Source organism: Stegodyphus dumicola, chromosome 4, assembly GCF_044657685.1.
Source record: "Stegodyphus dumicola isolate Sdum_Otavi_A_Nest chromosome 4, ASM4465768v1".
Taxonomy (NCBI): Eukaryota; Metazoa; Arthropoda; class Arachnida; order Araneae; family Eresidae; genus Stegodyphus; species Stegodyphus dumicola.
The window spans coordinates 209,878,296-209,893,106 of record NC_140771.1 but is presented as its reverse complement, the minus strand read 5'-3'; the positions used below and the strand labels follow the sequence as shown (position 1 = coordinate 209,893,106).

The 14,811-nt window shown below is 33.8% G+C and overlaps 1 protein-coding gene across 3 annotated transcripts in view; it reads right to left on the bottom strand.

The window, feature by feature from the left end:
* LOC118182699 (cadherin-like and PC-esterase domain-containing protein 1) overlaps positions 1-14,811 on the bottom strand; it is a 522,776-nt gene that overhangs the window by 337,193 nt on the left and 170,772 nt on the right. For all 3 annotated transcript variants that reach the window (XM_085815937.1, XM_085815938.1, XM_085815939.1), the window contains one exon: positions 932-1,036. In XM_085815937.1, coding sequence (XP_085672063.1) covers positions 932-955 — 24 coding nt within the window. In that variant the 5' untranslated portion in view covers positions 956-1,036. The remainder of the gene's footprint in view (positions 1-931; positions 1,037-14,811) is intronic.

The window sequence follows — 14,811 nt, the reverse complement described above, 5'->3', positions numbered from 1 at the left end:
AAAAACTGTTTCTTTTTTGTTTGCTTAATTTCTTTCATACATCGTTTTAGCTTTATTATAGTGTTTGAATAGAACATGTGGCAACGATAATTCTTCAAATGATATAAATTTTGTGCATTCAGAGTGTCGTTATAGTAAAAAAATATAGTAAATTTTAAAGAGTGCATTTATTCTATTGTGGTTTATGCGCTGTCGACGAAGTAGATTTAATTCAATCCAATCAATTTAAATGAAATTCAAGAAAAAAATGCGTATAATTTAACATTCCGTACAAGGAAGTCATGTGGTGTACACATCAGATTTTTTTTTTATATATGTTGCAGCTACAAATCAGTATGAAAGTAAACTTCATAACAGACGTTACACTAATTCTTTAATTTACACCATTGTGAGTTACATGTAGTAATATTCTAGATGACAAGTGAATTGTTTATTCTAAAATCTCTGTAGTTTTACAAGATTCTTTTTTCGTTTAAAATTTTTTTTCCAGGAAAATATGTACGTCAAAAATTTAAATTAAAAAAAAATTGCATTTAATGTTTCAAAATTTTCAGTGAAATTGTATCTCAAGGGTTTCCGCTTTCTTCCTTAGTTTTTAACAATTGCCTTTGGATACTTTTTCGAATGTATAAAATATTAAAAAAATCAACTGCACTTTCTGTGATGCATAATTTTGAGTCCTCGGTCAAATTCAAAATATTCCTAAAACAATAATTATAAAAAATGTTAAGTAAAATTTCTATACAAATTAATTAGAGGTACTGAAATTTATTAGTCATTTTAAATTTTTGCTTTTGTTTAGCTAGGCTCTTCTTATAATGTAAGCGACTTAAAGGGAAAAGTTTCATTAGACAGCGGGATAACGCCTACAAATCCTATTTCAGTTACTATATTATGACTCTTATATCAGTTGCTGAATAATTAAACTTACCAGACGTTGAGGGGCAGTTAACATGGGGTAGAAATTGCGCTGTCACACTAGCACGTTGGGCAGCCCCATCCGTTTGAGCAGAGGTTTTGAGCTTCAATCAGATATCTATAGGAAAAAAGTTACTTTAAAAAAAAGGTATGCTTTGTAAAGCATTAAATCAGTAGAAAATAATACTATTTTTTAATAAAAAATTTGAAATAAATACCATGTTCATTGGATTTGAACATTTAATAAAATAATATAACTTCCAGATAATATTTTTCGACTTTTCTATCCTTACGAAAATCTTCAAACAACATTTATGTCTCAAGAACATTTACATAAAAATTACTGCGTATTATTTCACATTTGTTATTCACTACTGTTTATAGAGGAGCCCAGATCGATTTATTACAAAAACAAGAGTTCCAAAATCTCCGGTTGAAACATGCTGTTGTTCTTAGCTCCCTATCGGAATTAGATCAGATCAAGCATTCATCATGGCCAAGAAGAAGAACGAAACAGCCATTGTTAGCCGAGATCTTACGCACCTTAAAGGCGATAGTACAGTTTTTTTCTAGCACCTAATCAAAGGTTTCGTACCCCATTTCGCTACCATTAGCTTCTCCAGGAGTCTTTCGTCTCTATAGTTATAAACCACAATTCCCCGACAATACTGTACATTCATAAATATTCATGTCTTTTGTGTCATATTTTGTCTTTGGACATGATATACCAGGTATATGGCAGTTGACACCATTGATCCCCATGCCCACAAGAAAAAACGTATAGAAAAGCTGCCATGAACTACCAAAGCATGTTTAGGAATAATGAGAGTTTATACTTCACAATAATTATTAGCTCTGAATACACAGGAGTTGGAAGGATGGGATTATCTTGAAACACATAAAGAGGTAATAAGGGCTTGGTACTTTTCAATCAGAGTGCTTCTATTTTCCCATCTGTAGTTGGATAAATAACTAATTTTATACTTCCTCTGTCCCAGATTAGTTACTACATTTTAATATTTTTGTACTCATTATTGATACTGACGATTTTATGATTTCGTCTGAACATTTTTTGGAAATTTTAAGGTGCAACGTTATCAATCAACAACATTTACTTACCAATTATTCCCTCTTTAAATTAGCACCAAAAAATTAAAAATTTAAAAAATCCAGGGTTTGCATACCTTCAAGCCATGTCCCATTTTGTAAGGACTCTTCCATCAGTAATCGCATAAAACTATCTTCTAGCTAATGAATTGTGAATTTAGTGATCTTTCTAGTGTATATGAAACAAATTCCCTTAGAAAGTCCTTCCCGAAGGCATCCCACCCCTTAGGCAGACAGCCCTGGAGGCTTTGCCTTAATCACAAAAACAGGATCTTTCTGATATGCTGGCGGTAGATTCCCTACAAAATGGAGCGTCGGTTAAGGGCGTGAGAATCCTGTAAATTTGATTCCAAAAAAAACTGTCCCAGAAAAACTGCTGCATTTGTGGAAAGTACAAACTGAGAATGAAAATACCAAGTTGTGGTAATTTTAATCGCAAATAAAACAGTTTTAATTGATATATAATTTTACTGGTGTTAGTCTACTAAACTGCATCGAAAGTTATTTATGACTCATCTACTTGAAATGTAGCAACTAATTTGGGACAAAATTTTCGACCTAAATGTAGCAACTAATCTGGGACGGAGGAAGTATTATTTTGAGTCACTTTCTAAAGATATCAAGTATGGAAAGATCTTTAGTTGCATAAATAAGGAAATGTAAATAAAAAAATGATACGAAACTCATAATAAAATTATATACAAACAGTTGTCTATCTATCTCTATCAGCTTATATGTTAAGAGAAAGAATGATGATGGGGATTTCTCAATGGTTATCAACAAAAGATGAAAACTGTTTTCAGTAGCTGCGCGTCTAATCCAAATTGCAATAGTTCTAGACACTGAAACTTCGGACTTAGTATTACATCTTGAGATTAGTAAAACATGGCATTGTTAGAGAAATTAAGGAATTTTTACCTTTTTCATTATATGCTCTCGTCATGTAACTGGTAGGGTATCTAGATAGCCATTTGGAAGATCTGGAGTTCGAATTCCGGCGACAGCAATCCCTGACTTCTCATGTTGCCGTACTCCGAAAAATATAATACATCGCTCGAATAATATAGGGATACATATAATATAGGGACGCTCGAAAAAAATATGATGGACAATTAATTCACCATCTGAATATGGACGACTGGGCCTCGTTCCGCTCTTCCCTTATGCTTTCTAAGTGCAGTAACATATAAAACATTTTGACCTTCTCCACTGTGTGTTGGTGTGGTGTAAATGGTAGAACGACCAGCTAGCAGTCGAAAGATAGAAGTTCGAATCCCAGCGAGGGAATATCTGATTTCTCATTTTTTTTTTTGTCGGCTCTGGGGAAAAATATTCTCCGATAATTCTACAAATTCAGATGGCTGCTCACCAACAAGAAAAAATGCGTATTAAAATTGTGATTCCACCAGTTATATATCGGTCTAAATCTTAGTTTATAAAACATTTTGATTGCCTATTGCAATTACAAATGGATGGTGCATGAAGAGGAAAAAAAGTAAATTTTCACATCCGTAGCTGAAATGTTGAGTAAAATAGTTTAAATATATGATATTCACAGATAAGTGAACGCATTTCACGCTCAAAATACTACACTGAAATTTACTGAATATACGGAACATATCCAAGTTACTATATTTGTTGCTACACAGTATAAGTTAAAATATTTTTTGTAGGAGATTCTAGTTACTTATATTAGGTGTATAAACAGTCTCTGACAAAGTCTCTAGTAATCGATATGCTCTTAAATACTCCTTAGCATTTCTATTAAAATCTTTGTCAGGCAGATGTATTTAAGTGTTAAGAATATGAAGGTACTCAAAAATAAGATAAGACAGCGTATTATGTATGCAAGGGTTAACGAGGTGATAACATGTATTTTTTATTATCTATATGCAAAACACTTTATGCGCTGTTTTATTTTTATCTATGATGTAACGGTTGACAGAACACATATCAACCGTCTTTACGAATAAGCCTCAAAACAGTACTTTATCATTACAGCTTCTATTGTAGACAAAATACTGATAATCACCAAGCAACATTTTGAATCAGTTTCTTTGAACTGAAGCGACAACCATTGAATTCAACGCCTTTTACGTTCCAAAAACTTGGAACTACCTTAATTCTTCTGGCAGAAAGCTTGGAATAAAGTGGTCTTTCATTAGTATGCTTCCTACTCCTTCTGTTCTGCTTTTCAAAAATACCTGTTTGTTGTATATTTACTCACAATTTTGAATGTAGTATCAAATCTTGTGCTGATTATAAATCATATTTAAGAATTAATTAAATTTATCATATTTCTTTTTATTTTAAATCGAATATTTCTTAGATACTATTCATATGGTTGTTCGATATATGAAATAAATTTCAAAATCACGGAAAAAGATCTAATAAAAGTAACATAATTTAAAATATTGACATGAAATTTGGGTTAGCTAAACTTCATGTCAGTAAGAGCCGCACGTTTTAATTCAGGAATATTCGAGAGCCGCATCTAGATTTTCTAAAAGCTAGTTCATATTTACATCATTATAGAAGTAGTGTAGGAGGTTTCAAACAGAAAGAAATCCCTGATAACTTTGTAAAAAGAGTCTAAATTAATTAATTACTTCTTTTTGGAATTTAATTTTAAAAATTTTGGAAATATTTAATTTTAAAAATAAGGTATTTAAAAGACAATTTATCAATCGCTCTTTTAAAAATTCTGGATTTTTTTACTTTTCGCAAAGCAACATAAGCATAATAAAAATAGTAAATAAATAAGCAAATCAATCGTTGTACAGCCCTGACATCAAGCCATAAAGAGAAAAGTTAGTAATATAAAAATTAATTAAAAATTAATTAATTAAATCATCATGCCAGGGAACAAGGCAAAATTGTAGTATCATGCTCAGGCCGTATTAAGTCTTAGAAATCTCTATTATATTGCCATTAATGATTGATCATCCCATGAAAAAAGTAAGATCACCCTTATTTCACTAATGCATATCATGAGCTTATAAAAAAACTACATGAACTAACACATGCTCTACGCTAGTATGCATTCTATAGAAATGTATACTAGCTACATCTATCGAAATGAACGTGCGACAAAAGCTAAGTGAAGCTAAACGGGACATGGATACCTGTCTGATTCAACCATTCCAAGTGCATGAGAATTCTGCTGCCTTTCATATACCACGTGCAACATTGAATGATATACAGGTAAATCAGAAACATGGGAGAGTTATAAACCTTGAAAAAAGTCAGCAAATTCATAAATATGGACCGTCAATAAGTCCGCTGAAGTTAAACCGTCAAGCTTCGTTCGAAATCGTACTGTAGGCTTTGGACCGTTATCCGGAAGTGATGCTCAATAATCATACCATTCATCAAGAGACGTTATGCTTATATTTTATAGGTGAGCTATATCAGTTCATGAACACTATACAGACTATTATCCAGATTACAGTGTTTCAATTCTGTTTCCTCTAACGTTTACCTGTTAAAAATTCTGTTTACCTCTAACGTTTACCTTACTCGCCAGTGTGTTGAAATATGGAAGAAGATAAATTATGTTGATAAATGAAGATAATAGTTTATAGAGATTATAGATAAAGTTTATAGAGATAAATTATGTGTGGGCCTGTTTTTATTAAATTAGTTTTTGTTCATTAGTTTTCATGCCCTTTAATCTGAATGTTGAAGTCTATGGTGTATATTGGACAATTCTGTATTATTCAGCCAGTAGACACACCATGTTACTGCTAATATTTCAATATGACAATTCATTCGCTCAAAAAGCGATAACTGATTGCCTAAAGAGATGAGAGTGAAGACGTTTGATTTGCCTACCCAAAGTTCTGATCTTAGTCTAATCGAACAGACGCTATCGCGTCTGATGAGGGCCACATAAAACCACCACCAAAACACTAAATAACTCTTGCCATGTTGCAGATGCAATGGAAGAAAATATCTGAAAGCATTTTCAAATACTTAGTGGAAAGTCTTATTTTGAAGGATACGTATTCCACAATTCGCCGTAATGCTAGTACACGTCATATTAAACACCACTTAATCAAGTATCGTCGGATCAAGTAAAGTAATTTTCGATTGCACGATGATTAATGACAACATACTAGGTATAGCAACAACAGCTGAAGCCGCTTTTTTGTCTCTAAAGTACCTCTGATTTTTTTGAGTAGTGGGGTTCTCACAACCTCTAACAGCTCAAGTGGATTTCTGCATACAAGAATTCTAAGTGCTTCGATTCCGTACAAATATTACTGTTGCCGAGCATATCGTAAGGACTCGTTTATCGAGACTGTTTGACAGTAATATCGTTTGTTTGACAGAAATATCACAACAAGATCCACGAATTTTATTGTGGATGGAAACACAGGATTGCGTCTACTCATGGTATGGACCTTGGTCACCCTATGGGTGGCAGTTCGACTTTACCTGGTTCTACCCTACTTTTGAAAAAGGATCCCTCGGGGGACAGCTCCAAAAGTCTCCCCTTCCTCTTCCTTTACAATCAAACCCCTCGACAGGACTCGCCGTGTATTTTAAGTGCCACCATGCCGCAAAGGGCACTTACAATTACAGATATGCAAGCCGTCTACCTCCAAGATTCGAATCTGGCCCTAACGAAAACCAGCAACGCTAACCACTATACCAGATGGGGCAAATAGATTTTATTGTAAAATCATGAATAATCCCTTCTGTTTTGGCCTGCTATATATGGCTTTCATTGTCTTAAGCATAATTAAGCAGCTAGTATCTTGCATTTTAGTTGAAAAAACGCTTTTTTTTCCCTTGCGCTTTCGTATGTTCTAAATTCTTGCACTATTAACATGTTTTAGAAAAAGGAAGAATGCTGATTCACTGGTACAAGAGCAGTGTTTTCATTCCAGCTAGGAATATATTCAAAGATATAACAACAATTGAAAAAAGAGCATTACGAGGATATTAATTCATAAAAGCAAAAGATCCGTAAACCCAAATCACATTTACTGCAGCCAGCATGGGAGAGATATTGCTCTGTTTTATGGAATAATTGAGTTAAATTACAATACATAGAAAAGCCTTTGATTCTGTATTGGAGGCTATTTACATAACCTAGAGACAGATGCGTAACAATAAATGCAAATTACGTTTCAGGTTAAAGAAAAAGCTAAATTTGAACTCCCGGTAGAATACCGCTTTCATCACTTCCCGCGAGATGGCGGTAGAATAGCTGCAGCGGAACTCTTTGGAATACTTGATTAGAATTACAAAAATCTTTTAATTAAGAATCCGCTGCATACTCATTAGATATTGCGTGAGCACAGAATGAAGTTTCTGAACCAGAAAAGTAATTAGATGTAGCAAACAATAAAATGTAAGGATGAAAGTGAATTCCTGGGATTTTCTGCTTTTTTTTTTTTTTTAATCTCTACATCCATTTTTTTTTTTTTTTTTTTTCAAAGAACTATTTTCATGGCATGGGGTATATTCGAAACTTCTTTTCATTTCTCACAGATAAAGTTTTATAACTTTTCTTTTTAACTGCTCGATCGAAAGATTTTAAGAAGAATCAAGTAACGACCAAATTTCTGAAAGATGAACGCGTTTGGAATTTATTATAAAACGTATTAATGAATATTCAGTGCTGAGTAGGTATAATTAAATTTTCTCATTAAATTATCATATTTTACTACTAATAAATATCAATAAACTTATAAATAGCCTGTTCTCGTTTACTAATGCAGGGTTTATACTTATTTCTAGTTTAAGGAAAAAGTTCAAGATTTTAGTTGCTTGTTTTGCCTTTTCTCATGCATCACTTCTAACTTTTTATTTAAACATTTTCCCTTACACATTTTTTTGAAAAAAATTTCAAAATATCATCACATTTTTTATTTTATTATTAAATACTAGGAAACGAAACAAAACAAAATATATAGGTTTTAAGTTTAATTTGTAATTTTTTACAGGTGTAAAATCATTTAGTTTTTATATTAGTTTACTATCCCGAGTTATCTCGGGCAAATAAAAAAAATTTAATATTAGTCGTTGTAGGAGAGTTTTTGTTTTGAAACAAGGGACAACACAAAGTGATATCTAACATTCTATACGTTGGTATCTGGTCTCTTTTCTTACTGGCTTACCTCTGGAATCTCTTTTGTGGGAGCACAGAGGACACTGTCTCATTGGATTTAATTTTTTTTTCAGCAGCAGGAATAACATCTGGAAAATGCCTTGAGGTTATAATCACTATATGAAAAATCATCGCTTTCGCTATCTTGCATCATCGCCATTATTTTACTATTTTCAACGCAACTATCATTCTTTATACATTACTAATTCACAAGCCGACGTATACTAGACAATAGGGAAAACACGTGACCAGTCCCATCAAAAGAACCGCGAAATCATCGCCAATAAAAGCTGAATATTTTCTTTCATTTCCTCCAAGCCGAGTGAAACCGTGATAAAACAAATCGTACTGACAAATTCTGCTTTGCCCGAGTTTTCTCGGGATAATAATTAACTGCAATATATACGAACCCGGGATAACTCGGGATAATCAGGCAAGCGGTTAAAAGTCTGCAAGAAGTTTGCAGCTTACAGGGAACGAAAGAATACATACTTGAACAATTATGAACTAAGTAATTGAAAACAAAACAAAAATGAAAATAAAACAATTACAACCTTCTTCAGAAACGTGCCTTAAAGCAGTTGCGAATAAGAAATCAAAGATAAATAAACAATAAATAAAAGCTGAGAGATGATCACGAAACCATTTCGCGTAATGACTCTTCTGTGAAGAGATGTTGTTGTCTTGTCCATATTACATGGAACAATGGTTGCCAGATCTTACTCCGAAGAAATATTGGACTTCTATTTTCCACCCCCGATTTTGAAGGAGACGTGGATACGAGCCAGTTTCCCTTAAAAAGACCTACACGGGGCATCTCTCCCTTTTCGTGTAGTCCCCAAGGGCGGAGCACATAATAAGAAAACAAATTGAGGGAGAGCACTCCAGGGGGGGTATCCGGGGGTCCCCCCATCCCTCTCCACTCCCACCAATCCACACGAGAGGATAAATATACAAGAAGATAAAATAATAGGGTAGGAAGATAAAAATAAAGAAATCTGAATCTAAAATCTTCCTATTGGAAAATTTGTACTCCTCTTTGAATTCAAGAAATGGGGTGAAGACTGTATGTCCTCCCGATATGCCTTATCGACGTAGCCAACAGTTTGAATCATTCTAGCGTGGTGTGGCGATTTCAAGGCTTGGATACATGCAATGGAATTTACAGCTGTCAAAGATTAGATTGTTACAGGAATCTAGCATAGTATCCCGGATAATTTACTCTGTCGCCAAGTACCTGCCTAACCAAATGAGCTGCTATAAATAGACTCATGTTGTACCAAGTAATACATTCATCTGTTATTCTTCATATGGTTTTACTAACGTATCATAGTCTGACGTGATAAGTTCATCTGTTTTGTTAAACTCAAGGAAAGCACCCATTAAACCTTATGTTTTCAACTTACAGCAAGATCCTGGCTCCGTTGGTAGGGAACCATGTTTTACACTATACTGTGCGTTTTACACTACTAGAACCTTAAAAATCAAAACAACACTTCAATCTATAATTAACATTTTAGGACAGGATTTACCTTTAAAAATTTAAAAGATTTATCAAAAGCATCAGGAATTGTTCAATATTTTTGTACTGGTCACAAAACATATGAAGTTAAAAATGAAGTTATGGAAATTTAAGCTTTTTTAAGCAGAAGAAATTTGTGGCAACACCTGCAATTTATCTATCGTAGAATAACTTTTAAAAGAAAAAAAAAATGAGCCGGCGCGACAGCATTATCGAGCATTTAATTTTCGAAGATACCGACCGCTAGCGGTTCAATAGCATACGCACGTTCGGACCGGCCGCTCACCCGCAGATTCTCCCTGTTCTGAATAACTGTCAGGACAATCTGATAAATAAAACTCTTCAGTAGCATTTTTTTCGCTCATCGTGAATAGTAATTTTTTTAAAAACGGCATGAAAATGTGGGAGTTTACGAAGCAACGCACTTAACGCCAGTGAGCAATGTACCTCGATACTAATAATAAAATGCAGATGATATAGCAAATGGCAATTGTTTATCGTCGTAGCTACCGACTGATAGGCTATTTTTAGGTAATCCCGAGTAAAAAAAGCGATTAATGGGCTATCGGTCGGTAGGCGTTGACGAAAAAAAAGCCGATTAATAGGCTATCGGTCGGTAGGCGTTGGCGAAAAAAAGCCGATTAATAGGCGGTCGGTAGGTGTTGGCGATAAAAAAGCCGATTACTAGGCTATCGGTCGGTAGGCGTTAGCGATAAAAAGCCGATTAAGAGGTGCTCGGTCGGTAAAGTGTTAAATAGCGGTTAAATCACGAAGAATAACTTTAAAGTCTACAGTTTGCACATGGAAATGAAGCTCCATCTCGCAGATCTCCTCGCCCGTATTCAGATAACCTGCAGAGTTTCGTAGAGGACTAAATTCTCTCATATGAACATACAGGAAGTCTTTTGTCAAAAACCTTTTTTCCAATGGTGGGCATTTGCCTATAACGGCATTGGCCACTCCTAAGGCCAGAAGTGGTGGCCATTTTATTGTGGAGGCACCTAATAGGCGGCCACCGTTACCGCCTAGGAAGTGGAAGACAATTTTACATCCATTGCTTTCTCCGGGATTTGAACCCGGGCCCTTTGGTATCGCAGTGAGGCCTTTCCTAACTTTAATACCATCTGGGCGGCCTTTCTGTCAGAAGTACCTGAAAATGTGTAGGCCGTATGAAAAATATTAATCAATGATAATCGCTATCAAATCATACAAAAGGAACTTAGCACTGGATCCATACCTATGCATAAAATTATCCATGAAGAACTGCATACGAAAAAAATTAGTTTGTCGTTGGGTCCTCCATAAATTAACAGAACATCAAATACCGAAGCATCAATAAAGAAAGCCTAAAGTTACTTAAAATGATGGTGGACTCCGCTTATTTTTAAAATCCCAACTCATGATGTTCATACCATTTTTTGATGTTCCAACACATCAAGAAAATATAATGTAGGCCTTTGAAGACCATCCCTTACCATCAATGGCAAAAAGACAAAGAGCAGTGAAAAAAGTAATGCATGACGTTTTCTTCAGAAGTACATGATAAGTCAAAGCCGTGAAGTTAAAAGAATTAAATGCTACAGCTAACCGACTGTCTGCCAGAAACAGTTCCAGTTGATTTCTGCCAGTCAGTGTCTGTCAGAAATTCTACAAGTAGTGAGTATTTAGGGACTCATGCTTTACCATGATAATTGCATCGTCTGAGTTAGAAAGACTGATAGTTGAATTTCCGAAACACATGAAAGTGATAGAAAATTCACTCTATTTCGCTGATATTGCCATGTGTGACTTTTAGCTATTTTTAAATCTAAAAATAATTTTCTTCCGTGATTTTCATTGCGAAGATCAAAATGATGAATTTGATGAAGCATATTTTACATTCCAAGAAACAGATAGTTTGAAACATTTAATGTCTAGAAAATTCGCCTACAAAAGTGCACTGATGTTGGAGGAAAACTACTTTGAACGTACCTAAGATGTGGTAAATTTAATTTGTACCATTTAACTGTATCTCAAAAATTTCGGAGTGACCTCGTACCTAAGAAAAGAAGATGAATGTTTGAATTCCACGGCAGCGTTTTGCACGCTCGGAGGAATCTTCACTAGAAATCCCTCTCATGAAGTTTTCACCGCGAAGTCAAGTTCTATATATTTAGATATATATTTCAACTAACACAATAGACAATTTCGGGAAAAATCGAAAGGCAAAATTCCTTACTTATTATTTAAAGATTCTATACTTGCTTCTATATTTACTGCTGCCGAATTCACTGTATTATTAGCTTGGTAAGTAATTTCAAATAATTTAATTTTAAAAACGAAAGGGGGTAAAGAATAGCCGTTTTTCACTGTTGTCTCAGCAAATATTTCAGTTACGGCGCGTCAGCGTTCAGCAATCCTAGCCTCTCAACCACTGGCTGTCTCATCAGGAAGGCTCATAAAACAACACTCAGCTCTTATGAAGTAACGTTATGCTGACGTTCTATGATAACTTCGTAAAATTATTTAACAACTGTATATCACTTCATATTTCAAAATCGTCTCAAACAGAGTAGCTCTATGAGTGCTTTTTCGGATTTCCTCATATACGCATCAAAGCCAATCAGTTTCATTGAGAATGTGCTCCAGGAAGACATCCCTTTTCTTAAGCAAGTAACTTCTGCATGGTCTGTCGTATTCAGCATATAAAACAACCGAAAAATGTGAAATAAATTACTGTTTCTGAAGAATCAAAGGTGAGTTCCACCCTTAATATGGGCCCAGCACACTTGCACTGCGTCACTATTTACTTTTACACTATTTAAGAAGGATAATATATATCCAAAGCTAAGAACCATTTAAAACTGGTAAGGAAATAATTTCGCAATGCGGATTAAATTCAATTGTTATTTTAATGCAGATTTTAAGCCTCACTCGAAATTACTTTCCAACCAGCCATTTTGAAATTTCATACATAGCTAGTAAGTCATCATTTTTATGGTACGTCATTGATACTGAGATATAATTTCTGAGTTTGTGTGTGTCCTAAACAAGCAAAAGGAGTCTGAGGTCATTCAAACGCCCCAGAATCTAAAGAAATATATTTTTCTCTATTTACTTTATTTTTAGTTTCTTAGATGATACAGCTTCACATTGGAAGAAAGAAAATACTCACAGCGTTCCACATTTTTTTAGAAAATATTGACGCATTTGAGCAAGGATGATCGAAAATGCTTCTTTCTTGAAACTTTACCCATAAATCTTTACTCCAGCTGTTTACATTTTGAACTCTGCTTTACATTTCTTACTCGATGCGTTTTTTTTTCATGGAACTATAATGCTAATTTAAACATCAGAAATAGAATTTGAAAAGCTCATTATCATATGGGACTTGTTTGAGCATAAATTTTCTACTTATAGAACGTGACTTGTGAGATGTTTTATTTAAATGATACAGAAATATATTTTAGAAAAATCACACACATATGTAATTCAAATGTGTACATCAACAGGCACATAACTAACAACTAGCAGTACACTTTTTATTTATTCTCACATATATAACGAATACTACCTGAAAAAATGTTCAGTTTTGATATGCGCTAGTAAAACAAACATGCAAAAATATACTCTTTTTTAATTTTATGTACACATATAATTAGAATGTTCTATCAAAGCATTCTACAAATAAATCCTTTTCAATAAAATATTAGAATGTAAATGCACTTTATCTACAAAAGAATTTTAGAAGATATATAGATTTATTATTAATTAGGATTATACGTCGTATATGCTTGGCTATCATAAAATGTATTCGACATTGAAGGCTATTTGGCGAATTATCACCAAGTCCTTAAAGTATTACAAGTGTAAAGAACCTCTTATTAACTCAAATAAAGTTCACAACCGGCACTAAATTGTGCTTAAAAAAGCCAACACTTTTGGCTTAGTTCAAAAGGTAATGAATAACTTAAAAGCAATGAAATTAATTCAAACCTAAAGGTTTCACAAGTTAACTAAAGGTTTCACAAGTTTCGAAGCTAGCTCTGACTTAAGAAGTCGAGTACACAAGCCTAATGTACCTCAACGCCATAAAACTTTTAATTGCTATAAAATAAAATGTTAGCAACGTGGCCTTCAAGCAGACAGAACACGCTCTAATTTCACCTTTCAGAACCTTTCCTTAATTAATAACTTCTTTTTATCTCATCTGAATACACGCGCGTTAGTTAATTTGCATTCTAGCAAGAAAGTGTGAGTTGAAAGAAAGAGCGATAGAAAAGTTGCTTAAAATAACTGTTAATTATATTAAAAATTCCCATAAGAGGTTTTCAGAAATACAAAAATGTGGATTTAACTCATGAACAATTAAATGACAGATATTTGCATTTAATGACAGCATTAATTCTGTCATCCAAAATCAGCCTTTCAAATAGATTAAAAATATTTTTTATGTACGGATAGCTGGTCGAATATGAGAAGTAGGTGTTTTTTGTAATATTTCTTGGTGGAGAATTTTCTAAGGAACATTAGGGGGATTTTTTTTTCACATTACATATAGAGGAAAATTCGAAAACCCCATTAGGTTCGATAATTCCCGGGAAACGAAACCGAAGATAATGCTATCTACGGTATTATATCTTCGGTCATTATATCGGTATTATATCTTCGGTACTACCTGAAAACTGTATTATATCTTCGGTCAGTGATACACCTTAAAAATTTTTAAGCCTTAAAGTTTCCGAGAAAAACGCTGAAACTCTGGGAAATATTCAAATATGACCCATGAATGACCAAACGATAAAGTCACTGAATACAGGTAGTTTAAAAAAGATTCAAATTCCGGCCTGGCGGCTGACTGCATGGTAGTCTTCGTAATTTTCTCCATGCGTAATGCTGTTACGAGAAAAATTCCCTTTAAAAATTCTCCATGAAGGCATCTCTCACTTTGGCGAATACCTTTGTGGGTATCGCCAAATGTCATATAAAATATTCAAATACGTTAAAGATGATACTGTAAGAGAAATGCTGAAAATGTGATTTACTAATTGATAAAGATATCTTATTTATATATTTTTGACGTATTTATTGGTTAAATATTTTTGGATCAGATACTTCAAACTGACATCATTTCACTCATAACAGCGTATCCATGCCGGTCATT